General features: G+C 47.6%; 1 protein-coding gene and 10 non-coding genes across 11 annotated transcripts; all 11 read left to right on the top strand.

The window, feature by feature from the left end:
* Window positions 1–15: 15 nt before the first annotated feature.
* On the top strand, window positions 16–97 carry Trnas-cga (transfer RNA serine (anticodon CGA)). Its single transcript has one exon. It is a non-coding gene; the product is annotated as a tRNA-Ser (tRNA).
* Window positions 98–172: 75 nt separating this feature from the next.
* Trnas-cga (transfer RNA serine (anticodon CGA)) lies at window positions 173–254 on the top strand. Its single transcript has one exon. It is a non-coding gene; the product is annotated as a tRNA-Ser (tRNA).
* A 232-nt stretch (window positions 255–486) lies between these two features.
* Window positions 487–568, top strand: Trnas-cga (transfer RNA serine (anticodon CGA)). The gene has a single exon. It is a non-coding gene; the product is annotated as a tRNA-Ser (tRNA).
* Window positions 569–3,188: 2,620 nt separating this feature from the next.
* Window positions 3,189–5,490, top strand: LOC125942838 (uncharacterized). Its single transcript, XM_049661081.1, has 2 exons — window positions 3,189–3,196; window positions 4,581–5,490. Exons 1-2 carry the CDS (start codon window positions 3,189–3,191, stop codon window positions 5,488–5,490), a joined length of 918 nt encoding a protein of 305 aa, XP_049517038.1.
* Window positions 5,491–5,583: 93 nt separating this feature from the next.
* Trnas-uga (transfer RNA serine (anticodon UGA)) lies at window positions 5,584–5,665 on the top strand. The gene has a single exon. It is a non-coding gene; the product is annotated as a tRNA-Ser (tRNA).
* Window positions 5,666–5,735: 70 nt separating this feature from the next.
* On the top strand, window positions 5,736–5,817 carry Trnas-uga (transfer RNA serine (anticodon UGA)). The gene has a single exon. It is a non-coding gene; the product is annotated as a tRNA-Ser (tRNA).
* A 70-nt stretch (window positions 5,818–5,887) lies between these two features.
* Trnas-uga (transfer RNA serine (anticodon UGA)) lies at window positions 5,888–5,969 on the top strand. The gene has a single exon. It is a non-coding gene; the product is annotated as a tRNA-Ser (tRNA).
* A 70-nt stretch (window positions 5,970–6,039) lies between these two features.
* On the top strand, window positions 6,040–6,121 carry Trnas-uga (transfer RNA serine (anticodon UGA)). Its single transcript has one exon. It is a non-coding gene; the product is annotated as a tRNA-Ser (tRNA).
* A 4,732-nt stretch (window positions 6,122–10,853) lies between these two features.
* Window positions 10,854–10,935, top strand: Trnas-uga (transfer RNA serine (anticodon UGA)). Its single transcript has one exon. It is a non-coding gene; the product is annotated as a tRNA-Ser (tRNA).
* A 65-nt stretch (window positions 10,936–11,000) lies between these two features.
* Window positions 11,001–11,082, top strand: Trnas-uga (transfer RNA serine (anticodon UGA)). The gene has a single exon. It is a non-coding gene; the product is annotated as a tRNA-Ser (tRNA).
* A 4,941-nt stretch (window positions 11,083–16,023) lies between these two features.
* Window positions 16,024–16,100, top strand: Trnas-uga (transfer RNA serine (anticodon UGA)). The gene has a single exon. It is a non-coding gene; the product is annotated as a tRNA-Ser (tRNA).
* The last annotated feature ends 10,496 nt before the right edge of the window (window positions 16,101–26,596 follow it).

Here is a 26,596-nt window from a genome sequence, read left to right as displayed (position 1 = left end):
TAAAGAAAAAAAAATGCAGTCGTGGCCGAGTGGTTAAGGCGATAGACTCGAAATCTATTGGGTTGTACCCGCGCAGGTTCGAATCCTGCCGACTGCGTGCATTGTTTTTCTTTTGTTTTGCTTCGCCTTAATCAGGAATATGAACAGCGGAGAGAAAGCGTCTTTCGTTCTTGCAGTCGTGGCCGAGTGGTTAAGGCGATAGACTCGAAATCTATTGGGTTGTACCCGCGCAGGTTCGAATCCTGCCAACTGCGTGCATTGTTTTTTTTTTGTTTTGCTTCGCCTTAATCAGGAATCTGAGCAGCGGAGAGAAAGCGTCTTTCGTTCTTGCAGTCGTGGCGGAGTGGTTAAGGCGATAGACTCGAAATCTATTGGGTTGTATCCGCGCAAGTTCGAATCCTGCCGACTTCGTGCATTGTTTTTCTTTTGTTTTGCTTCGCCTTAATCAGGAATCTGAACAGCGGAGAGAAAGCGCCTTTCGTTCTTGCAGTCGTGGCCGAGTGGTTAAGGCGATAGACACGAAATCTATTGGGTTGTACCCGCGCAGGTTCAAATCCTGCGGACTGCGTGCATTGTTTTTCTTTTGTTTCGCCATAATCAGGAATCTGAGCAGCGGAGAGAAAGATCCTTTTGTTCTTGCAGTCGTGGCCGGGGATTCGGCTTTATGCCGCGCTAGCGAGCGGACGTGTCGAACATGAGCTCCATAGGAGCGGCTTCAGCGGCCCAGCAGGGCCACGGTAACAGGAATTTTGGTTCAGAAGACCCGGACTATCAAGTTTTGCTGCCTCAACTGCCTACAGGTCGGATTGTTTTAAATACATTGTTTTTACATGCCGATGTGCGTGCCAGGCCGTATCGGGTGGAGCATTTCCGCGACGCACTGGCTAGCTTAGGCCTACTGCCGGATGTTATCGCCCTAGGGGCGTATCAAATGAGCCACGTTTGGGCAGTGACTGTCAAGAGCGATGAAGGTGTGAAAAGGCTTGCAAGCGCCAAGGAAGTAAAAGTTAATGAACATCGGTGCATCGTGGTTGATCCAGCCAACCAGGCCGTGCGGCTGAAGCTGCATTGGATGTTGCACAACGTGACGGACGAGGACATACGCACGGCACTTTCACCGTTCGGGAAGGTCACGGACGTCTTCCGGGAGAAATGGCGTGTCCACGGAGTGCAAGATAAAGCATCGTCAACGCGTTCGGTGTCGTTGGTTTTGAAGACGGGTATGACCGTGGAAGACCTGCCTCATCAACTTCGTGTCGCCGGTGAGCAGGCCTTAGTTGTTGTACCAGGCAGAGCACCACTTTGCCTGAAATGCCGAAACACCGGTCATGTTCGACGTGACTGTCGCGTCCCGAGATGTGCAGTTTGCCGTCGCTACGGCCACGACGAGACGGAGTGTGTTAAGACCTACGCGTCCGTAACGGGACCGGCGCTTCGGGAGGACGTGGCCGATCTATTAATGGATAAAGCTGACGTGGATGAGTCTTTCCGCGCGCAATCTCTGCCGACCGACACAATTGCCAGGCCCACTGAGCTGGCTTCCATAGCCTCGAAGGTGGCAACTGTGGTTACTGATCAGAAAACTGCAGTACAGACAAGTGACGAAAAAGGCAAAGAAGAAACGGCCATAGAACTCGCCAGTCCCGGGGCGAGTACAGCAGAGCATGGGCCAGCAACTGCAATGATGGACGTCGCAGACCCGAGTGCCAACTGTGCGGCTACGAAGAGAGCAAGGGACGTAACGAGCACCCAGGAGGAGGACTTGGACAACGAGACCCAAGACGAACCGCCGCAGAAAACCCAGGCGAGTCGTCGGGCGTCCATTCGCCCGAAACCGAACATCCCGCCGGACAGACGGACGGCGGCAGAACCGCCTACCTAGGACCTGGCGCCTACTGGGGCTCCCGGACTAGCGACGTCAAGAGATGGGTGCCACTTCAGAATTAGCCTACGCGTACACCGTAAAGGTACGCGTGTGGTTAGAGCGGCTTTTCGTTGAGCATTTGTTTTTGGAAAGTTTTTTACAAAGTGTTGTGATGGTTTGTTTTCCAGCGGCACCTTGCGATCGGCTTGCTTATACAGACTAATGGCGGTGAAATTAGAGACAGCATTGAGAGTGGCCACTTTAAATGTTCGTGGCCTCGGAGCGCGAAGGAGACAGTATCAACTCAGTCGCTTGTGTATGGAGAAGGAACTCGAGTTGTCGCTTTACAAGAAACTAAGGTCGAAACTCAAGAGCAGACCGATCACATGGTGACGCCTTTCACGGCGCATTACAATGTGTGCGTATGCCATGCTAATGGTACATCAGGCGGGTGCGCGCTGCTTATACGGAAGAGTGCTGGCATTATTGAAGAACGTGTAACTGCATGTCAAACTGGCCGCATGCTCATTGTCGATTTTTCTTTTTCTGGAGCGTCGTGGCGGCTCATATGCGTTAATGCGCCGAACATTGTGAATGACCGATCGTTGTATTTTGAGTATATAGAGCAGTATCTAAAGTGTGACCGCTACAACATATTTCTTGGTGATTTTAATTGTGTGTGTTCTGCGGAAGATCGAATCAGAGGGGAACATGTTCGTGACAAAAGTGCTCTCTTTTTGAGCTCACTAATTGATGACCACAACTTAGAAGATGTGGGTCAGATTTTCACTGACCGTACGATTCCGCAGTACACGCACATTCAAGGAAACAGCCGATCAAGGCTGGACAGAGTGTATTTTTCACTAGATTTGATCCCCCTTTGTAACAGTTATAATGTTACACCACTATCGTTCACGGATCATAGTTTAGTGAGCTTCGTGATGGGGGCAAAAGTTAAAAGAACACGATTCAACTGGAACACGTGGAAATTCAACGAAAAGCTGCTTGATGATGAGTCATTTGTGCGCAGAGTAAAGGAAAAGATATTAGACTTGATGACAAACAAGCATGACAATTTTATGACTGCATGGGAAGAATTTAAGGTCCAAGTTAAGTTCATTGCGATCGAAAGAGGAAGCAGCCGCCAGCATGAAGAACTGCAGAAACAAAGAGAGCTGCAAAGACAGCTAGAATTTCTTTTGAGCGTACAAAATACGGTTCATGATCAGGTTGCGGAAAATGTAAAGAAAGTAAGACATGAGCTGGAAGTTATTGACGCAGAGCGATACAAAGCTGCAGTTATACGTGCTCGGAGCGAACGGTTATGGATGGGTGAGATGCCAAACAAACGGGCAATGAGCGACGAAAAACGGCATGCGTCAAGAAATGAGATTGAACAGATACGTTTTCAAAACTAGGTGACGTCAGAAGCTGTTTTAATCGAGAGAGCCTTCGTTGAGCATTATCGGGAATTGTTCGGCAATGGGGCACGCTCTGGACTAGGCTTCGACAGCGAATTCATGAGCCAAATGCCAAGGTTGGAAGACGGCGTTAGAGAAAGCCTTGAAATGCCAATAAGTGTACCCGAGATTGAAAGGGCGATAGATGAGTTGCCGTCAGGAAAGTCGCCAGGGCCAGACGGCCTAGGCGCCAAGTTTTACAAATCATTCACTCAAGAGTTTTCCTGTATTTTGCACAGACTACTCTCAGAAGCGTATGAAGTTAAAAAAGTGCCACCCTCATTCCGCATGTCACACGTAGTTTTGATTCCAAAAACCGATGACCGGGAAAAGCTTCTTTTAGTAGGTTCATACAGACCGATAAGTCTAACCAACACAGACTACAAAATATTTATGAAAGTACTGGCTGGACGATTCCAAAGCGTCATTAAGGAGCTTGTAGGGCCACACCAGAGGTGTGGCATTAAAGGCCGCACAATTTTCACCAACACCCACATTGCAAGGAATGTGCTAGAATGTTGTGATGACATTGGGGGTCGAGTGGCGATGTTGCAACTCGACCTTGCGAAAGCCTTCGACCGGGTGTCACATGAGGTGCTTTTCTCTATATTGAAGCACTGCAATGTTGGGAACATCATTTTAGAGGGCGTTAAAATGGCTTATGAAGAGTGTTCAACGCAGATTGTAATTAATAAATGCCTTAGTTCGAAGGTGCCAGTCCGCTCGTCTGTACGACAAGGCTGTCCTTTGTCTCCATTGCTTTTTGCCGTATACCTCGAACCTTTTTGTATGGCAGTCATCCATGATGTAAACATACGTGGTTTTAGGCTGCAGGCCGCTGAAGTTAAAATGCTAGCCTATGCAGATGACGTCGCCGTCTTTTGTGAAGACAAGGAAAGCGTTATCGAGGCTGTCCGCCTGGCAAGATCTTTCTGTGAGAACACGGGTGCCCAGATAAACTTCGAAAAAAGTGGTGGCATATGGCATGGAAAGTGGGACGCGATGCCCACTGATTTCGCCGGAATGCAATGGACTACTGTGCCTGCACCCTATCTAGGTGTGCCCCTTGAGCACTATCAAGACTCGACGCAGTTATGGAGCGGACAAACAGAATTGATGAAAGAAAAGATAAAGGGATGGCAAGGCCGGGGATTATCAGTGTTTGCTCGTGCCTCAGCTTGCAATGTTTTTTTTTATTGCCAAAGTCTGGTATATACTGCAAGTAATGTTCATGTCTCGCGTCAATGTTCAAAAAGTTCACCGAGTTTTTGCACCTTTATATGGAACTCCACTTGGGAGCGAACCAGCCGTACAAACCTTTTTCGCAGTGTTCGCAGTGGAGGCCTTGGGCTCTCACACTTGTTCATTAGACAGATTGTATCGCGGTTCTTTTTCCTGCGCGATGAAAGAAATGCTTTTCTCCGCACTGTCATTCAGGCGCGAATGGCAACAGAACTGCCGGAATTTGTTTTAACTACATCCAGTGTTATCAGTAGAAGAGCGACTGGTTATTATCGTGAAGTAGTTGCGTCTTTTCGAATACTCTGTGCACGGTTTTCGTTGGAGTATTTGTGCTCAGTGAGAAAGAAAAAACTGTACGTCGATTTGGTTGACAGCATGCTACCTACCCCACTGTATAGGATGGTTCACTGTGGAGGCCCAGGAAAAGATGTGCTGAAACGAGTCAAAAGGATGCTTGTAAGACCTGCTGCGAAATCTTTTTTTTTCCAGCTACACACAAACACCCTCCCCGTTAAAATATGGCTTGAACAGAAAGGAATATTCGTACCGTGGACAACAAACTGCTTGCTGTGTAGAAAGCCCGAAACAATTGAACATGCCTTCATTGATTGTCGGGACGCCGTATTTCATTGGGATGTCTTGCAGCGCACTCTCAAAAAAGAACTCCCCATAACCCCGTATGGAATTCGATTCCTGCCAGTTGAAAGTGATCAAGGAATACCTTTTGATATGTTCATGGTCCTGGGCCTCCACAGTTTGTGGAAGACGAGAATGGCTGTTCGTCATGCTGACGCCAATGTACGCTCTACGCGAGAGAACTTCATTGAAAGTGTTTCTTTTATACGAGAAGTGTATCGTGCACAGAGTGAACCCGCAGACTGGGTTAGCATTCTTGATGAGCTGGTGTGCCTCAAGAAATTTTAATAAGACAATCCCGCCTGATTTGATGTCGGTGCACTGTATATATGCATTTGTAGTTTTTTGCTAGTGTCAAAGCAGGCAATAAAGAAAAAAATTGCAGTCGTGGCCGAGTGGTTAAGGCGATAGACTTGAAATCTATTGGGTTGTACCCGCGCAGGTTCGAATCCTGCCGACTGCGTGCATTGTTTTTCTTTTGTTTCGCCATGATCAGGAATCTGAGCAGCGGAGAGAAAGATCCTTTTGTTCTTGCAGTCGTGGCCGAGTGGTTAAGGCGATAGACTTGAAATCTATTGGGTTGTACCCGCGGAGGTTCGAATCCTGCCAACTGCGTGCATTGTTTTTCTTTTGTTTCGCCATAATCAGGAATCTGAGCAGCGGAGAGAAAGATCCTTTTGCTCTTGCAGTCGTGGCCGAGTGGTTAAGGCGATAGACTTGAAATCTATTGGGTTGTACCCGCGCAGGTTCGAATCCTGCCGACTGCGTGCATTGTTTTTCTTTTGTTTCGCCATAATCAGTAATCTGTGCAGCGGAGAGAAAGATCCTTTTGTTCTTGCAGTCGTGGCCGAGTGGTTAAGGCGATAGACTTGAAATCTATTGGGTTGTACCCGCGCAGGTTCGAATCCTGCCGACTGCGTGCATTGTTTTTCTTTTGTTTCGCCATAATGAGGAATCTGAGCAGCGGAGAGAAAGCTCCTTTTATTCTTGCAGTCGTGGCCGAGATTTTCCACTTCCGGTCACTGAAGTGAACGGTCGTGTTTTTCATGGGCTCCAACGGAGCGGCTCTTGCGGCAATGACTCGCCGCGGAAACAGGCTTTTTGCAACGGAACAACAGGAAAAGGACTACGAGATGATTCTGCCAACCTTGCCAACAGGAAAATTTGTCCAAACACCGTGTTTCTGCACGCCGACATTCGGGCCCGCCCCTACCGAGTGGAAGATTTCCGCGATGCGTTGGCCAGTCTGATGTTGCTCCCTGAGGTTGTTGCCTTGGGGCGTATCGGATGAGCCACGTGTGGGCTGTTACTTTCAAGAACGAGAAGGCTGTCAAAAAAGTAATCGACGTGGGTGAGCTGAAGGTCAAAGACTGCAGGTGCGTCGTGATTGACCCCGCCAACCAAGACGTGCGAATGAAAGTCCACTGGCTTCTTCATAACGTACCGGACGAAGAGGTCAGGCGTGCTTTTGCACCTTACGGACAAGTAACGGACGTCAGCAGGGAGCATTAGCGGGTGCATGGCGTGACTGATAAAGGTTCGACAACGCGGCTTGTAACCCTCAGGCTGAAAGCGGGAGTCAAGCGAGACGAATTGCCTCATCAAGTGAGTGTAGAATGTGAGCAGGCGCTAGTCGTTATGGCCGGGAGACCGCCACTGTGCCTTCGCTGCCGTGGCAAGGGCCATATTCGGCGAGAATGTCGAGTTCCTCGGTGCAATGTCTGCCGCAAGTTCGGTCATGACGAGAAGGAGTGCACGCCGACATATGCCAACGTCACCAGTATTGATGCCTGCGAACATCCAGCTGAGCATCTAATGGACGAGGCGGACGCAGAAGACGCCACTAAAGCCGAAGGTGACCTACTGGTGGCAGCGCCAGGGTCTTCTGTGGTCAGTAAACAGGACGCAGAAGCGAAAGTCGTCTCCGCCTCCCAGGTAGCGGCGCAAGAAGAAACAAGCGACAAGGCAACCACTTCGGGGGACGTACACCATACGCCCAACGATGATGCGACACCTGGGTTCGTGCCAGAGGAGAGCATAGCAGATGCTGATAGCGCCACTAGCACCCAGGCAGGAAAGCGACCGCGAGACCAGACCAACGACGGTGAAAAAACCATAGACGGTAAAGTCTGTGGTGAAGAGCCACCTTCCAAATCATCGGGGACCCGCAGACCCTCTTTCAAGCCGCGGCCGTCCATACTGGACGACCCGCGCTCGGCGGCCAAGCCGCCCTAGAAGTGCAGTGTTTCACGTGCGTGGTCATGGTGACATTGTGGCAACGGAGAATGGAAGTGCGTGGTTGAATTCCATGGACGGTAGAGAGCGTCAGCATGCGAGTAGATCCTCTAACGATAATTGTAAATGATGGGTCGCTCTTGTTATGTACACTTGACTCGCTCGTAGTTTTCGTGTCATGATGTTCATCGGCTCCTTTTAACAAAAAGTAAAAAATGGCTAACAAACTACAGAACCCTATACCTGTTGCAACACTTAACGTGAGAGGATTCGCATCCAGAAGGCGGCAATGTCAGCTGAGTCGCCTGCTTCTTGAAAGCGATGTTGATATTGCCGCTATACAGGAGACCAAAGTTGAGACAGAAGAGCATACGGACCGCATGGTTTCCGTTTTCCGCCCTCGTTACAATGTATGCGTTTCCCACGCCATGGGTAGGTCCGGTGGATGCCTACTTCTTTTGAGGAAGTCTGTAGGCATACAAGAACAAAGCGTGCATGTTGATGACACGGGGAGGCTCATCGTCTGCGATTATTTATTTTGTAACGCGAGCTGGCGAGTTATTTGTGTTTATGCTCCCAATATAGAGAAAGACCAGAAAATATTTTTTGAAAGTCTTGCTACGTATCTTTCCTGTGACAAAATAATTATTTTCCTTGGGGATTTTAATTGCGTATGTGCTCCTGAAGATAGGGCGAGACAGCAGCCTTTACGTGATTACAGTGCTATGGTTTTAAACTATGCAGTTAGTGAACACGAATTAGAAGATATCGGTAACGTTTTGTCCAATGTCACGACGTATACGCATTACCAACGTAGCAGTCACGCCAGGCTGGACAGAGCCTACGTAACAGCCAAGCTAGTTCCACTGTGCCGTGACTACGCTGTGAAACACGTCTCATTCAGTGATCACAGCTTGGTCACGTTTACAATAGGAACAAAGTGAAGGAAAATTTTAACTGGGAATTGTGGAAGTTCAGCGACAAACTTCTAGATGATAAACTGTTCGTTGAAGCGGCAAAAAGGAATTTAGATGAAGTCCTTGAAAATACATCTGATAGCATCATTCATCTTTGGGAGCGTTTCAAGGAAAAGATAAAAATCATTGCAATAGAAAAAGCAACAGAGAAGCGGCATGATGAAACGAAGAAAGAAAAAGAACTGCAAAGGCAGACTTTTTATTGTGTCAAGTGTGCGTACAGCCTGGTTTCCGCAGCAAAGATATTAAAGATGTGAAAGGAAAGTTAGAGCGCTTAGACGCCGAGAAGTATCGAGGTGCTATAATAAGGGCACGCACTGAAAGACTCTGTTGCGGCGAAATGCCTACCAAGCGCGCGCTGGCCGACGAGAAAAGATATGCTATGCAAAATGAAATTAAGTCGATAAGGTATCAAAACTTTGTGACCAGCGACAAGACGGAAATTGAACGAGCATTCGTTGAGCATTTCCGCGAGCTGATAGGATGCACTAAACGAGTTGGAAAATGATTTAAAAATCACTTTTTACCCCTCATGGCTAAAGTAGACGATGACAGAAAAGCAACATTAGAAACACCGATCTCTGTAGGAGAAATAGAACACGCAATAGATGAGATGAGTCTTGGTAAGTCACCTGGACCTAGTGGATTAAGTGCGACATTCTACAAAGCTTTCAAGAGTCAAGTTGCAATAATTTTGTACCCCGTTTTTGCCGAAGCATACAAGGAAAAACATTTGCCTGTATCTTTTTTGTCGGTCGTATGTTGTATTAATTCCAAAGACGAACGACCCAACGAAACAGTTGTCAGTCGCATCATACAGACCAATTACCTTAGCAAACGTCGATTATAAAATTTTAATGAAAATATTGGCAAAGCGACTGCAAAGTGCTATTAAAGGTTTTGTGGGACCACATCAAACTTGTGGCATAAGAGGTCGAACTATAACGACAAACATTTATGTTGCTAGAAGTGTCCTAGAGTGCTGCGATGTTTTTGACAGGAAAGTAGCAATGCTGCAAACAGATTTAGAAAAAGCGTTTGATCGTGTCACATATGATGTTCTTTTTCGTATTATTGAATATGTGAACCTTGGCTCTGTTATTTTTGAAGGCATCAAAATGGCTTATACGAGTTCTTCTACCAGGGTAGTCATCAATAAACACCTCACTGAAAGCATTATTGTAAGTTCTGACATCAAACAAGGATGCCCGGCAAGTAGCCTATTATTTTCCATTTATTTAGAAAGTTTTTGACAGAAGATTATCAACAATGAAAATGTGCATGGTTTTCGATTGATGCATGCGGAAGTTAAAGTGCTTGCGTACGCCGATGATATTGCTCTGTTTTGCGAAGACAAGCGAAGCGTTGCGGAAGCACTTCATGACGTAACTTCCTTTTGTGAGTACACCGGTAGTAGTGTTAACTGGAGCAAAAGTTTAGGCTTTTGGCACGGAAGCTGGGAAACCACACCATCTGTGTACGAAAAGGTGCAGTGGACGGTAACCCCTGGCCAGTATCTCGGCGTGCCGCTCCACCATTACCGAGAAAATGAGGAATACTGGACGGATGAAACGGAAAAACTACGTGCTAAGACAACAAAATGGGGTTGGCACAATTTTTCTATATTTACACGTGAAACTGTCTGTAACGTCTTCCTTGTTGCGAAAGTGTGGTATGTGCTTCAAGCTTTGTCAATGTCACGTCTTTCTGTTCAAAAGCTGCACCGAGTGCTGGCTGTTTTTGTTTGGGGCTCGGTATGGGAAAGAACAAGTCGCACGAACTTGTTCCGTTCAGTAGGAAGTGGAGGGCTTGGGCTTGCGCATTTGTTCTTGCGGCAAATCGTGGCAAAATTCATGTATCTACGAGATCAGAGCGATTCTTTTCTTCGAGAAATGTTGCAAATTCGGCTACAAAGTCACATGCCCGGTTTTATCGTTTCATCGTACGCAGGGGGACAAGTTATACTTTAGGGCTACATGCGTGAAGTTGTTGCAGCATTTAATATATTGATAGTACGCTTTTCATTGGACTATCTACATGATGTCACAAGAAAACGGTTGTACAAAGATCTTGTCGACACAATGTTGCCTGTACCATTGTACCGCTCTGTGTATGAACTCGGACCAGGAAATGATGTCTTAAAGAGAGTGAAACGCATGCCGTTTCCATAGTGTGTACAAGACGCGGATCGACGTGCTGAACGCGGATGTAAATACGAGACCAGCGCGGGAATACTTCATTGAAAGCATTCAATATGTCAGAGACCTGTATCAAGTGCAAACCGCGAAACCTGATTGGTATTCCTTCCTTGACAAACTTGTTGCTATAAAATGTTTTTAGCCCATTGTGCTGGCAGACGGTCTGTCAGCATTTTTAGCATCTGTGTAGCGATTGTTCTTGCTTTTGTATTTGTCCAAACCAGGCAATAAAGAAAAAGAAGCAGTCGTGGCCGAGTGGTTAAGGCGATAGACTTGAAATCTATTGGGTTGTACCCACGCAGGTTCGAATCCTGCCGACTGCGTGCATTGTTTTTGTTTCGCCATAATCACGAATCTAAGCCGCGGAGGGAAAGCGCCTTTCGTACTTGCAGTCGTGGCGGAGTGGTTAAGGCGATAGACTTGAAATCTATTGGGTTGTACCCGCGCAGGTTCGAAACCTGTCGACTACGTGCATTGTTTTTCTTTTGTTTCGCCATAATCAGGAATCTGAGCAGCGGAGGGAAAGCGCCTTTCGTACTTACAGTCATGGCCGAGAGACTCTGCTTCCGGCAGCCGAGCTGTGCGGACGTGTGAATCATGGGCTCCGAAGGAGCAGCTTTTGCGGCCACCAGCCGCGGTAACAGGCTTATCGATAACGAGGAAGCGAGCTATCAGTTTATTTTGCCACCTCAGCCCAAGGGAGGTGTTGTAAAGAACACCGTGTTTTTACATGGCGACGTGCGAGCAAGGCCCTACAGTGTCGAAGATTTCCGAGACGTGCTCGTCCCGACTGGATTGCTACCGGAAGTCGGGGCCCTTGGCGCCTACAAGATCAATCATGTTTGGGCGGTCACCTTCTCGAATGACGAGGCGGCGAAAAAACTGCTGGCATTGAAAGAACTCAACGTGAAAGGGCGTCGCTGCGTAGTCGTCGACCCTCAAGACCAACAGGTACGCCTTCGGCTTCATTGGTTGCTGTACTGGGTGGAAAACGAAGATGTAAAGACAGCGCTGGTAGCCTTTGGCAAGGTCATTGAAGTGACGTGAGAACGATGGCGCCTCAAAGGCGTCGGAGATGAGGATTCAACGTCTCAAACCGTTCTCCTGAAACTGAAGAGCGGAATGAAAGTAGACGACCTTCCGCACCAAATCTGAGTTGCAGGTGAACTGGCCCTTGTCGTGGTGCCTGGACGGCCGATGCAGTGCCTACGATGCAAGGGTGTTGGGCATGTTCGTCGCGAGTGCAAGGTGCCGTGGTGCTCGCGATGCCGTAATTTTGGCCACACTGAAGATCAGTGTGTACGCACGTACGCTACAGCCATGGGGCCGCCAGCAAGCGAAGTCACCGCAGAGATGAGGATGGATGCTGCTGAAGCCGAGGACGCCGCCAAAGGGGCGGGTGACCAGGAGGGCGCCAACAATGCGGAGGCGACAACAAAAACAGAGGGAGGTATGGAAGGCGTACTTGCGACTCCCCAAAAGAAAGACGAGGCTTCAGGTCCTCATGAAGAACTGGATAAAAGCAGTGAAAACCGCCTGGTATCCGATGATACCGCGTACGTGGCAGAAGGTGGTGACCCGGCCCCAGACAGCGACGCTATGGATGTGAGTGGCAAGACTCCCTTCAAAAGGCCGCCCGACGCCACCGACGGCAAAGCAACTGCTAAGAATCACGCCGACGGGCCGCCTGCAAAGTCAACTATGATAAGAAGGAGCAGCTTCAAGCCCTGTCCAAACATCCCTCGGGACAGGAAGGAGGGCGACAAGCCACCACCGACTACGGACCATGCCAGACCACCGGACGGTCCCGGGGGCGTCTAGCTGCTGGCTAGACGTTGCGGTGAGCACGATGCTCCGGGCCTTCCTCTCTTTCCCGTAGTAGCAATGGCATCCAACCCGACGCTTAGCTAGGGCACGCTAAACGTGAGAGGTCTGGCCGCCAAACGTAAACAAAGCCAAGTGTACCGGATGATGGTGGACCAAGACCGTGATGTTCTAGCCGTGCAGGAGACAAAAGTCGAAGGGGAGGAGGAGACCCGGGGCATGGTGCTAAGGTTTACGCCTTTGTATTACGCGGTATTGAGCCATGCCAAAGGAGCGTCGCAGGTGTTATTTTATTTATTAAGAAGCTGCCTGGGCTATTGATCGAAAATTATTTTTCATGCCCTTCAGGCAGACTAGTGTACTGTGACTTTGCTCTTGGTGATGATTCGTGGCGGGTGATATGTATATATGCGCCCAATATATGCGATGAACGCAAGAAGTTTTTTTCCTCGTTAGAGGCGCATATATGCATGCATAGAAAAGTAATTATTATGGGAGATTTTAACTGTGTACTCAGCGATCGAGATAGAACAGGGAAGCGAAAAAGTGATAACAGCTGTCATGTCCTCAGTGAATTATTAGCCGAGTGTGACTTGGACGACGTAGCTGATTGCCTAGTCAGAACACGCCAGGTTCAATACACGCACTTCCAAGGCAATAGTCACGCTCGTCTAGACAGGATATACGTGACACTAGATGTTATACCCTTATGTTGCAGCTACGATGTCATGCCACTCTCTTTCACCGACCACTGTTTGGTCAAGACATGCGTTGGACGCAAAGGAAAAGGCAACACTTTCACGTGGGAAATGTGGCAAATGAATTCCAAATTGTTAAAGGACGAGTCTTTTCTAAGCAATGCACAGGAACATCTGAAGGAAGTAGAAAACAACAATGTGCGCAAATCACTGAAAGATGAAAAATTTTAAACAACGAATTAAATTAACCGGCATCGACCGTTCCTGTAAATTAAAGTACGAAGAAAGAGCTAAAGAGAAAGAACTAAGGGCAGTGTTGGAAAAATTAACGGCCTTAGAATGCAGCCAGCCAGGCACATACAAAGACGATTTACGCAGCATCAAAGCGAAATTGGAGTTATGCGATGAAGAGCGATATCGAGGAGCGATTATACGCGTGAGGGCAGAGGCACTGACAGCAGATGACAGCGCCAACTAAACGCGCGCTTGGTCTGGAGAAAACGCATGCGCGGCGAAATCACATAGATACTATTGAAGTAGATAGTAACGAAATAACCGACGCTGAGGAGATAGCACAAGCATTTTTCCAGCACTTCCAACAACTTTTTGCATCAAGAACTGTTGACGTAGACGCTTTTAGAGCTGCGTTTTTGGGGCGTATGCCGCAAGTAAGCGACGAGACGAAGAGCGGACTTGGGGCGCCGATTTCAGCTCATGTAGTTGAAAAAGCAGTTGAAAACTTAAAAGCCGGAAAATCACCCGGTCCGGACGGCCTGTGTGCCACTTTTTATAAACAGTTTAAATCAGATCTATCGCCTCTACTCGCTGACGTGTTTAACGAAGCGTATGAAGTAAACGCATTGCTGTATTCTTTCGGGCAAGCGCACACCGTACTTATTCCCAAGACTGACCAGCCTGCGAAACTGAAACATGTACATCGTACACACCAATATCACTTACCAACAGTGATTACAAAATATTCATGAAGATAATCGCAGACAGGTTACAAACAGTAATGGAAACCATAGTAGGTCGGCACCAAACATGCGGAATCAAAGGACGAAGCATTAACACGAACGTACACATAAAGAGGTCGATTCTAGAATGTTGTGACGCCTTAAGGGCGCGAGTTGCGATTCTCCAACTTGATTTGGAGAAATCTTTTGACTGTGTTGCTCATAGTATTTTATTTGCCATTCTTAAGCATATAAATGTCGGGTCCATAATTACTGACGGGGTAGCCATGGCGTACCGGAACGGCACTACTAAGATTATAATTAACAAGTCATTGGGGGCCCCCATCAGCATTCAACGTTCCGTGCGTCAAGGTTGCCCAGCCAGCCCACTTCTGTTCTGTATTCATTTAGAGAGTTTGTGTTTGGCAGTCATTGAGAACAAATGTATTCATGGGTTTACGATGCAAGCGTCAGAAGTCAAACTCCTGGCCTATGCTGTCGACGTAGCTGCGTGTTGCAAAGACAAGGAGAGCGTTTTACAGACGATTAATGTTGTAAAAAACTTCGGTGAAATCACTGGTAGTAGAGTAAACTGGAGCAAGTGCCTCGGTATTTGGCATGGAGAATGGCCTGAGGCTCTCGTTATATTTGCGAATGTCAAGTGGTCAACAACGCCAGTAAGGTACTTAGGCGCACCACTCGAAGCTTACAAACAGAGTGACGAATACTGGCAGGGCCAGCTTAAAAGTGCCAAGGAGAAGGCTGAGGTGTGGAAAGCCAAATACCTTTCAGTATTTGCCAGGGCTACTGAATGCAACTTGTTTTTCGTCGCTAAGCTATGGTATGTCATGCAATTCATTTTCTGTAACAGGGCCAATGTGCAGAAGTTCCACAGAGTTTTTGCTGTGTTTGTGTGGGGATCTGGATGGGAGAGATGTTGTCGCAACAATTTGTTCAGACGGGTGAAGATGCAGGATTGGGGCTGGCCCACCTGTTTGTTAGGTAATTAGTTGGGCGTTTTATTTTCTTTTGGAACAACGATGACCCATTTTTGCAAACAGTCTGTAGAGCTAGACTCGCGCACTTATTGCCAGAGTTGATTGTATGCTCCCAAGGTGTGCCGGCGGCAGTGTTTGGTTTCTACAGGGAAATTGTATTCAGTGTTCGTTTCCTTGCTGTACGGTATTCGAAAAAATATTTGTTTACGGTCTCAAGGAAAAAACTGCGCAATGATTTGAAGGACAGCCTTTTTCCCCCACCTCTGTACAGAGCCATATACAGTCGAGGCCCAGGCCAGAATGTCTTTAAACGCGTCAAAAGAATGCAGGTACCGCCAGGTATGAAAAGTTTCTTTTTCAAACTACACGCAGGTACACTTTCAGTTGCAACGTTCCTAGAAGAAAGAGGCTTTTACATGCCATGGGGCTCACAATGTATCATTTGCAAACAACCTGAGACCATAGACCGTGTTTTCTTACACTGCTGGGAGGGAGTATACTTCTGGGATGTTTTACAGCGTACAATAAGAAAGAACTTCCTCTTGACCCACATGGCATCAGATTTTTGCCGATAGATGACGATGACGAAACACCTTTTGATCAGATTATGCTAACTGGCCTCTACTGTATATGGCGCTCCCGCATGGCAGGCTTCTATTGCGATCCCGATAGAAGACCAGCCCGTGTGTATTTCCGGCAACAAATGAGACGTTTACTTGATGTGGTTGCAACACAAGAGTGTCCCCCACCTTGGATGGCCAGGATGGAACCCCTGGCCAATCTTAAGGAATTGTGAACAAAGCCTGTTACAGTATGACAGGCCGCTTGTGCTTATTATTTATACTTAACGGATGTGAAGTCCATCTGTGTGTGCATATGTTAGTTATGTTGGTATTCCTATGTACGGCTGCTTACCGGTAATAAAAAAAAGCAGTCGTGGCCGAGTGGTTAAGACGATAGACTTGAAATCTATTGGGTTGTACCCGCGCAGGTTCGAGTCCTGCCTTCAAGGGGGACATGCGAGAAAGAACCAGCGAGAATAATTGCTGCCCAATTGATAAGTTTTCTTCAGAAGCTGCTGTCACTTGAGCTCTTGTGTGCGGATGTTGAGCGTGGAATTAGGCACATGCGGTGGTGTTTGCTCCCTGCCTGCTCCTAGACGACGGAAAAGAAGTAACAAAGCGAAATTATCGAATTTTGTGCCAGGATTTAAAAAACCACATGCAGTGTGACCTAGACCTGCTTTAGAAGATTATGGTTGACGAAATCTGGTGTTATGGGTATGATCCCAAAACCAAGCCTGTGTGGAACCTGTTCAAGAAGCATTTTCACCAAGACAAAAAAAAAGGCGACAAGTGCACTCGTGTGAAGACTATGGTTATCGCTTCTTTTTCACCCCTGTGTGTGCAGTGTATGGCGCTGCTCTTGTGGTCGTTACGCACTTCAAATCCGGAAGCATTGAACGGCTCTCTTGTTTGTACTGTAGAAGTCGATAATATTGTGCTAATATTGCGAGTTCTCTTTCCATATTTTAGGATGTCAAAATTTGTGCCTCGTATTATATTCGGAACCAAACAATTTTCAGCGCAAATTGGCAGCTCCGGTTTGCTTATATCCACTATCATTATAGGCTTCCTGGCGAGAAGAGACGCTATCGTTATCGTATCATTTGGACAATGTGGACTTTGAGATGCCCACTTTGTCAGAATCAGCATGATCGCTCAAGGTCAGGATGGCAGAAGCGCTATTCAGCTGTTTTTAAAAGAAGTTATCCTGGTTTCCGGAAGTATCCGCAACTGTGCCGCAAGGTGACAGGGCAGCATTCATGTTTGGCGAAAGCAAAAAGATGCCCCAAACCGCACAGCAACCTGAGAAGCTTCCGGTGGCCGAAGGATGGCGAGTTCCCTGAAGTTGAGGTGGCGCTGTCCTGATTTGGTGCGGCTACTAAGTTGCTGCATCACCATCAAATAAAATCTGTTGTCTTTAGCGCTGGTGTCATCTACTCGCTTGTCTGACGTCTTTCGCTCACATTGTAGTTCGCTTTCTCTTAAAGTTTTTCGCACACGTGTTATAGGCAAAATAAATCTTTTCTTTTTTTTTGCTGTTGCTGTCCCAAAATATCACCTCGGATCATATTCAGGTCTGTATTGTACGTGTGTATTTAGCGTAGCTCAATTGAATGAAATCGGAAACTGTATGAGATGAAATCGATGATGAAATGAGGGATGAAATCGGAAACTGTATGGAATGTAAACAGAAACACCATTGTTACGGTCCCAACATTTAATGCGAGTGCAAATCCTACCTGCTTCCCACCGCATAACTCCCAACGACTGCTCCCGCTTCCTAATCGCCCTTCACAATAGCCGGAGGGGGGGGGGAGGGGGGGCGGATGATACGACGAGAAGACTGGCTAGTGGCACCATCCTCGTTCTCGCTCGCTCCCCAGCCCAGCCAATCGGCACTTCAGCAGCTGCCGAAATGGGCTTAGGTGGGCGCTTACAGAATAGGCTCCCAGGTGTGCTATGGGGGGACGACTACAGCTGCAGCAGTCAAATCCGCGTGATTAATTTGTAAAAACAGGTGTCTGTCACAGTCTGTATTCTTTTTTGTCCCGTGTTGTTAGCGCTGATACTTGTCTTTGGGAATGAAAACGAATTGACTAGCCTAATTGACCACCTTGGCTTCAAAGCAGCGGGACGCACGCAGTGATAGCCGCATGGATGTTCGAAGAGGATGACATTGACAGCTCAGCATTCCACAGGTTGAATGCGGCGTTCGTCGCTTTAAGTGGAAGGTAACCATGCTCTCTGAGGTGCAAATATGTGGAACGCGAACCATATAAGCTGTGCTCTACTATTTATCGTCTTCAGGCGTTTTGGTTAAGTCGGCGGACGTATCGGAGCGTACACAGTTGTAGGCATCGTTAAGGTGAGGGCGGCGGCGCTATGTTTCTCTTATTTTGTCTTATTGAAGATAAAAGAAGAAAACAAAGGCGTCATTACCACAGCTGTACATAATGCATTTGGAACTGTTTGATATCACACGCTCATTATAACTCAGTCAAGATGGGCGACGTAATGAGTTGATCGCTCCGAGTCCCCTAATTTAGGTGGGGAAGCGCGTCGAGAACTCGTGCAGATAGGAGTGAAAAGCTGGTTCGTTCGAGCGCGCCCGATCAGTGAGCGGTGCATGCTGCTGGGTTGAATAAAATGTATGTCCAAAGTAATGCTTTGTTTTCCCTGGGCAGGGGCTGCGGAGCTTCATGCTGAACCAGAACCTGCGGTGGCCGGACAAGCCTGTGCTGACTAGCGTGGTGGGCGTGCTTGTTGCCATGGCGCTGAAATGGCAGGCGCCGCTCTGGTTCGCCGTCCGTCTGCTGCCCAACAATTCACACCGCTCCCGGCGCAGCCTACTGTTCAGCCCCAACCCTCGGTTGGCGATCTGGGGCTCCATCTACGATCGGGTACGGTCGAGAAAGTGCACATCCTTTCAAGTATTATGCAAGACAGTCAAGCCATGGTGTCTTCTCCGTCCAATAACCATACAATTCAAGATGGACGGTGCTTATATATATATATATATATATATATATATTGTGAGACGTCGACCGATGCGATGCCTTTATTTCTGAGCAGCCACCTGAGACAGAGACGAAGCACCACACGAGCCAAAAGATGATGATGAGTCGTATGTACAAATGATGACGATGATATGCCCAAATAGCGCTCACACTAACTCCCCCCCCCCCCCCCCCTTCAGGTAAGCGGTCAGCAAGACCGCAAGGTAGAAAGGGCAGGTACGGCGAATGTAGGGTTTCAGGCGAGGCGAGAAACGTGAACAATTTCTGTAGTGCGGCGGAGGCGGTCATTAGCTGAGCTGATAGGAGTAACGCGGTAGTTAACGGCCGAAGTTCTTTGCAAAACGCTGTAGGGGCCGAGATATCTGTGAAGACATTTTTCACAGAGCCCCGGTGCACGAACAGGTGTCCACAAAAGAACTTCGTCACTTGGGCGGAACGAAGCAACGCGACTCGTCGCATCATAGCTAATTTTCTTTTTATCCTGAATGGTAGTGGTGTTGGCGCGGGCAATTTCACGGCGGCGGTCGATGCGAGCAGCAAATTCTTCAGCAAGAGACGCGCATAGAGTAGCAGGTGCTGAAATTAGTGCTGTGTCGAAGACGAAAGACGGCGCACTACCGTACGCAAGGAAGAAGGGACTGTAATTGGTTGTGCGTTGGACGGCAGTATTGTAAGCAAACGTCACGAAAGGTAGAATGGTGTCCCAGTTGGTGTGATCGGGTCGAACATAGATAGACATCATGTCGGACAAAGTTCGATGAAAACGCTCTGTAAGACCATTTGTTTGCGGATGGTACACTGATGTGGTCTTATGAGTGGTGTCAGAGGCCTGGAAGACTTCACGAAGCATATGCGATAGGAACGTCTTGCCACGGTCACTCAGGAGGACACGAGGTGCGCCGTGACCCAAAATGATACCATGCACAAAAAACTCGCGGTGACTTTGGAGGCAGTTGTCTCCAGAGCGAAGAGCAGCTGCCTCAGCGTAGCGCTTTAGATGATCCAAGTGAGGTAACGATCCAGCGGTGACCAGCGGGCGTGAGTAGGAGGGGTCCGTACAAGTCTATGCCCACAATTTAGAAGGGGGTGGACGGGCATGGTAGAGGCTGCAGAAGACTGGCTGGAAGGGATGTCGAGCGTTTTCTCTGTTGGCATGACGCGGAGGAGCCAACGTATTTGGCGACAGAGGTGGAAAGGCCCGGCCAGAAGCAACGCGTTTTGATGCGGTCGTAGGTCTTATGAAAGCCCAAGTGGCCAGCCGTCGCGTCGTCGTGAAATGCTTCTAATACTTGAAGTCAAAGTGAGCGAGGTTTGACTGCATGGTACCCATCGGTTACCGGAAGAATGGTTCATTAATCGAAATACCGCTCCATGTTGAAGCTTAAAACGTAAAAGTTGTCGTCTTAAGCGACTGTTGGGGGGTCGTGCCAAGCCAGTAAGTGAGTCGATCAGTGTACAACACTATGGATCAGTACGTTGGAGTGAGACGAGGTCAGTAGACGGAAGAAAGTCAACTGAGGGAACCGACTGTCCCGGGCTACTGGGCGTGCATGTGCTGAGATGTGTGGCTAGATGGTGACGTGCAGAACGAATGTGAAGCATGGGCGTTTGGAGGCAGCGGGCAGCGCGACAAAGCGTCGGCATCTTGATGTTGTTTGCCGGACCTATACGCGACAGCGAAGTCATCTTCCTGCAAGCGCAGTACCCAACGACCGAGGCGCCCAGACAAGTTTTTCAGGGACGACAACCAACAGAGAGCATGGTGACCGGTCACAATTATGAAATGACGGCCGTAGAGATAGGGTTGAAATTTTTGTATTGACCACACGATGGCGAGGCATTCCTGTTCTGTGATTGTGTAGTTGTGCTCAGCAGGAGAAAGAGCACGACTTGAATAAGCCACGACTTGCTCTTCAGACTTCTGATTCCGCTGCAGCAGGAGAGCGCCAATTCCATGACCGCTGGCATCAGTGTGTAGAATAATAGGGGCGGTTGCATCGAAATGACGGAGCACAGGCCCTGACGTGAGAAATCGTTTGAGGGTCTGGAAGGCGGCTTCACAGTCGTCCGGCCCCATAAAGGACGCGCTCGAAATCAGAAGTTTGTGTAGAGGAGCGGCTATAGGGGCGAAGTCGCGGACAAAGCGGTGGAAGTAGGACGCTAGTCCTAGAAAGCTGCGAAGTTCTTAAAATAAGGTTGGTGGCGGAAATTGCAGCACTGCAGCAATTTTATCGGGATCGGGCTGGATGCCATGCTTACTGGCGACGTGGCCCAATACTTTAATGCTTCGGCTTGCAAAGCGACACTTTTTAGCATTCCGTTGGATACCAGCCTTTGTTAGACACGCGAGAATTTGGTCTAGACGTTGTATGTGCTGAGAGAAACTTGACGAGAAGATGACAATGTAGTCCAAGTAACAAAGGCAGGTCTTCCATTTTAAGCCATGGAGTACTGTATCTATCATACGTTCCAACCTAGCAGGTGCATTGCACAGTCCAAAAGGCATTACGTTCAACTCAAAAAGGCCATCATGTGTAGCAAACGCAGTCTTTTCTTTATCCGGCTCATGCATTGGAATCTTCCAATATCCGGAGCGCAAGTCGAGGCTCGAAAAATACTCGGCACCTTGTAAGGAATCCAGGGCATCGTCGATACGAGACATTGGATAAACATCCTTACGGGTAATTTTGTTTAGCGCCCTATAATCGATACAAAAGCGCACAGAACCATATTTTTTTAACAAGCACAGCAGAAGCAGACCAAGGGCTTGCTGAAGGCCTTATAATGTTGCGTGCCAGCATGTCGTTCACTTGCTCTTCTACAACTTTTCGATCCGAAGGTGACACACGGTACGGGCGATGGCGAATGATCCGAGAGCCGTCTTTTTCAATTTGATGAGTAGCTACAGTGGTCTGACTCAGACCTCGCGAAGAAACATCCAAACAAGCTTCATGCTTCATTAAAATGGTGAGAAGTGCATTGGTGTGGGCCGGATTGAGATCTGCACTCAAGGTGGCCTTCTGCGGGCGTACAATGCGTGGAAGACGTGGCAGGCGAGACACTGACGACACATAGCGGCGCAGCGTCGGCGAGCTTGGTGACAGTAGACCCTTCCGGCAGTAGTAGTGGCTCAGGAGTCGCGTTAAAGGCTGTGAGTCTGGCATAGCCACTCGAGAACCGGACTAAGCAGAAGCTATGGTCAGTCCTCGAGAAATGCAACGCTGAGAAGGTACAACCAATGCGTCTCCGTCGACAATGTCTCTTGACTCGGCGGTAAGAATACGTTATTCGTCTGGTGGGATAATAAAATTCGCTGCTGCAATGAGGTTGGGACACGGGAAATCGAAAACGGCATAAATCTCGGTGTCGCTGATGTGAATGCTTCGGTCGCCGCACGAAATTAGTGAAGAAGCAGTGGACAGGAAGACCCATCTTAATATCACTGGATGAGCGCACGTCGAAAGCACTGCAAGTTGTACATGATGACGAATACCGTCTATCAGAACGCGAGCTGTGTACTGTCCGGTAGGATAGATGGGAACGTCATTGGCACCACATAGAACCGGACCAACATACTACGTTTGCACTTTTCGCAGACGGAAGCACAGTTCACGATGTGTAACAGAAATAGCGGCTCCAGTATCTACAAGGGCATCGACAGAAACACATTCCACACAAACCGAGAGTAAATTGGCGGGGCGAGCAGGAGCGATTGATGCAGTTTCTCGTCCAAAAACTGCAGTCTCTAGTTTTCCGAACGGGTGTCCACAACATGGGAAGCAGCACGCAAGGGCGATGAGGAACGGCGGTAAGGTGAAGGAGAGCGACGCCCGGGCGAGCAGGAAGCTCGAGCCAGGTCCTGGGAAGGGGAAGGAGAGCGACCAGAAGAGGTTGTATACGGTCCGGGAACGTAGGTAATCTAACCCAGGTGCCCTGTCTCACTCAAAGGTGGCGTAGCCTCGCCTTTCACCTGGGTGACGCCCGGGAACGTAGTAATCAAACCTAGGTGCGCTGTCTCGCTCAAAGGAAGCAGTAGCCCCGCCTTTCATTTTGCTGACGCCGACGACAGTAGTGAGAAATGTGGCCGGGAATACCGTAGTAGAAACAAACAGGGCGCGACGACCGCCACGGAGAGTAGTACAGCTGTGCAGGAATATTCGCTGCCAGCGAAGCTAGGGGGATGCGGTAAGCTTCTGCAGGTGGAGACTGAACGGTTGAGGGAGGCCGGGAGGCAATTTCGGCATAACTTGGCGGACGAAATGGTCCAGTAGACTTGTCAATTTCGGCGTTTGTCATCGACGCCAGTTCGTCTTTGATGTTACGCTGTCCAGAAGGAGCGAGGCGAACGGTTGCAAGCGTCGCAGGCCCAGAAAGATGTCCGTGAAATTCTTCCCTAATGAGAGTACGTATCAGCGCTCGCAACTCAGCATCACCGTTGAGATGAGTGTCGCAAGAGGCGCGTGGCAGGCGAATGGACTGGAGTGTGTCAAGACGTTGGCATGCTGTGATAATAGCACCAACGCTGTTTGGGCTCTGAATGATGATAACATTGAAGGCGACTGTGTTGATGCCCTTCAGTATGTCGCGAACGCGGTCAGCTTCCGCCATGTCACTCTGTACGCGGCGGCAGAGAGCTGAGGACGTCCTGAATGTAGGATGTATAGGACTCGCCCTGTTCTTGTATGCGCGTTGCCAGCTTCTGTTTCTCGACTTCGAGGCGTCCAGAGGGCATGCCGAATATCTGGCGAAATTGCTGGGTGAATGATGGCTAGTCCGAAAAGTCACTTTCGTGGTTAAAGAACCACGTCTTCGCAACTTCGGTGAGGTAAAAAGAGAAATACCGCAGTTTGTGTATGTCATCCTAATGGTTGACGTCGCTTGCTCTGTTGTAGTGCTCGAGCCAATCTTCCACGTCGTCGCCGCGGAGTCCGGCAAAGACGGGAGGGTCTCGTTGTTTGGTGTTCACGGTCCAGGTAGGCCAGCTGGCTGAACAGAGGTGGTAGTAGCACTGGTGGATGGGTTGGTTTATGCCATCACCGTGTTAGGCGAGAGCAAACGACGACCGGACCGGAGCTCCAGGGGAATCGGGATAGTAAGAGGACGTGGGAATCAAAGCACACTCCACCACTTGTGAGACGTCGACCGATGCGATGCCTTTATTTCCGAGCAGCTGTCCGAGACAGAGACGAAGCATCACACAAGCCTAAAGATGATGATGAGTCGTATGTACAATGACGACTGACATGCCCAAATAGCGCTCACAATTATATATATATATATATATATATATATATATATATATAAAATTAAAATTGCAGGTGCACGTAGAAAAGCAAACATGTTTTTGCTTTGCTACGTGCGCCTGCACTTTTAATTTGTTAAACACCGGATCCAAAGAAATACTTGCTTCATATATGTATATATATATATATATATATATATATATATAGGAACTTGGAGGATGAGGACGCACGTACGAAAAATACGATACTTTATCGTTTTTTTTTAGTACGTGCGTCCTCATCCTCCAAGTTCCTGTTCAACTACCGGATCCCGGCATAACCTCACTTCATACGATATATATATATATATATATATATATATATATATATATATATACAAAGAAGGGCGCATTTATGTGTATATCCACCACTGACGTGAGGGAGACTAGAACTTTAACCGATAACCTACCGGTAAAATATATCACCTGCCTTCGACCAGACAACTGGACATTTTTTACGTAATCTTGCCATATTTGTTCTCGGTTTTTGGTCATCTATGCCCGTTTTAGTCGTCGTCTTCTTCCTCCTGTGGTAAAGGTCGCATCGTCCAGCCGAGATCCTATCAGTACGCCTTGCGCACGGCCGCAGATTGGGACATTGAATGATGTTATCTGATGTCTATCTTAGATGCCGGCCGGTTAGTAGCCTGCGTATACCTTGGCTATCAACGACACATGCAGTAATGAGTATTTTATTCTGGGAATTCGATGACGCCCCTTTCTACAGAGTCTAGAAAAGTCCGGTGCCACCTTCCGCTTGAGAAGTGCCTTTGCGTCAAACCAGAATGGATGCGACGAGTGCTTCGTTAATGAGACCATACGCAGTCAAAATATGTCTGAACTTGCTATGACATACGTGAGGGCACCAGAAGACATTAGTATTTTGGTACACGCATGGTCATTGTGTCTTTCTGTGCGCGTGTACAGCGCTGCAACTTATTGCAGTTTTTGTCAAAAGTTTAAATACCCCTTCGCGAGTCTTTTTGCCGGGTGCCTGTTTAAGGGTTTCCATGGCACTCTTCATGCTACATGAAAACTTAAGTGACTGTGACTTAAACCACTGTCCCTCTCAATCACTGGTTCTTTCGAGCTAAGGTTTTTAAAGAGGCTCCATAATACAGCCACACGACAAGCCTGGTCAACAACGAAGTGGTCTTTTGACAAAGGCCAATTATTAAACGACTGTCATAAAACTTCGAGAGCGTGACAGTGTAGTTATTACACCGGAATGCTGAGTAATTGTGCTGGCATTTATAAGACTGGCACATTTACTTATACTGGTATATTTGTATAAATATAAATATATTGCTTCCATTGTAAACTCTAGGCGCAGTGGCAATTGACAAAAATTCCGAAATGAAAACTCAACCAATATTTTATATGCTACTTCCCCTTCTAGGTTAACCTAAACGTTACCATGCTAAGAGCGTATATACTGTCCCATGTAAGTCTTCGGTAGCCCGCAGCAGTTCATATCTCTGGTGATGCCGCAGGCCATCTCGTACGAGGAGTACCGGGCCTACTGGAAAGAGTTGTACGAGCAGACGACGTCCGACGTGTCGCCGTCGCTGAACGAGAGCATCATCGTGGAAAGTTTCACCACGCAGCGAGACATCTTGGGCACCCTGTTCAAAGCTTTCAAGAAGAAGTACAAGACACCAGCGATTATGCAGGTGCCTTTTATGCCAGTACACATGGTGCAAACTTTGCAGCGAGAACTTACTGCCGTGAGTCTGTACATACACATACGACCCTATGCTACAACTTATTTTATTTATTTATTTATTTATTTATTTATTTATTTATTTATTTATTTATTTATTTATTTATTTATTTATTTATTTATTTATTTATTTATACTGTCAACCCACAATGGGTCATTACAAGAGTGGAATAAGTACAAAAAGAACGTAAAAAAGTGTTACATTCCTTGCCAGGTAGTGGAACATCGTACTTCAATGTTGATTTTCTAGGTGCAAGAACAGATGAAAACAGCAGTTACTAGGTATACAAGATCAGAGAAGTGTTTTGTAGACAAAGGAACACAAAGTGGCATACAAAAGGTGATGCATAGAAAGACATACAAATAAAGTGTCACAGACCCTAGCAAAAGTAACATGCGGTATGAATTCGAACATTGCACTTTTATTACTGTCTTCATAGTTGAGCAAATATTCTGACGGACGAACACTTTCTGGAAAACGCACTATTGAGGTATACTCATGAACAAATTGAGGTCACAGGGGACAAATTATGTAAAATGTGTAGACTTAACTTTTGGCTGAAATTCACCTATTGATGATAGTTTCACTATAGTGTATGGTAGCCCGTTCAATTCATTGATAGCCCTAGGGAAAAAACTAAATTTAAAAAAATCATTAAAGACAGAGGGAGGGGGAATGTACATACTGTGTCTGTGCCTGAAATAGGTGTCTGGTTGGATGATAAAGTAATCGTTTTTATTTATGCTAACGAGATCACGAATGACAAGAAAGAGAAATTTTAGTTTTTCGAGGGAAGTTCTAGATTCTAGAGAGGGTAGATTGGCAATTTTGTTTTCTGAGGGGAGTCATGCCGCCGATACTTATAAAAAAACCTTAAAGCGAGGCGGTGAATTTTATCAAGTTTAGATTTATTCATTACC

This window comes from Dermacentor silvarum, chromosome 1, assembly GCF_013339745.2.
Source record: "Dermacentor silvarum isolate Dsil-2018 chromosome 1, BIME_Dsil_1.4, whole genome shotgun sequence".
Lineage (NCBI taxonomy): Eukaryota > Metazoa > Arthropoda > Arachnida > Ixodida > Ixodidae > Dermacentor > Dermacentor silvarum.
The sequence above is the reverse complement of the archived record's forward strand: the minus strand, read 5'-3'. Positions and strand labels throughout refer to the sequence as shown.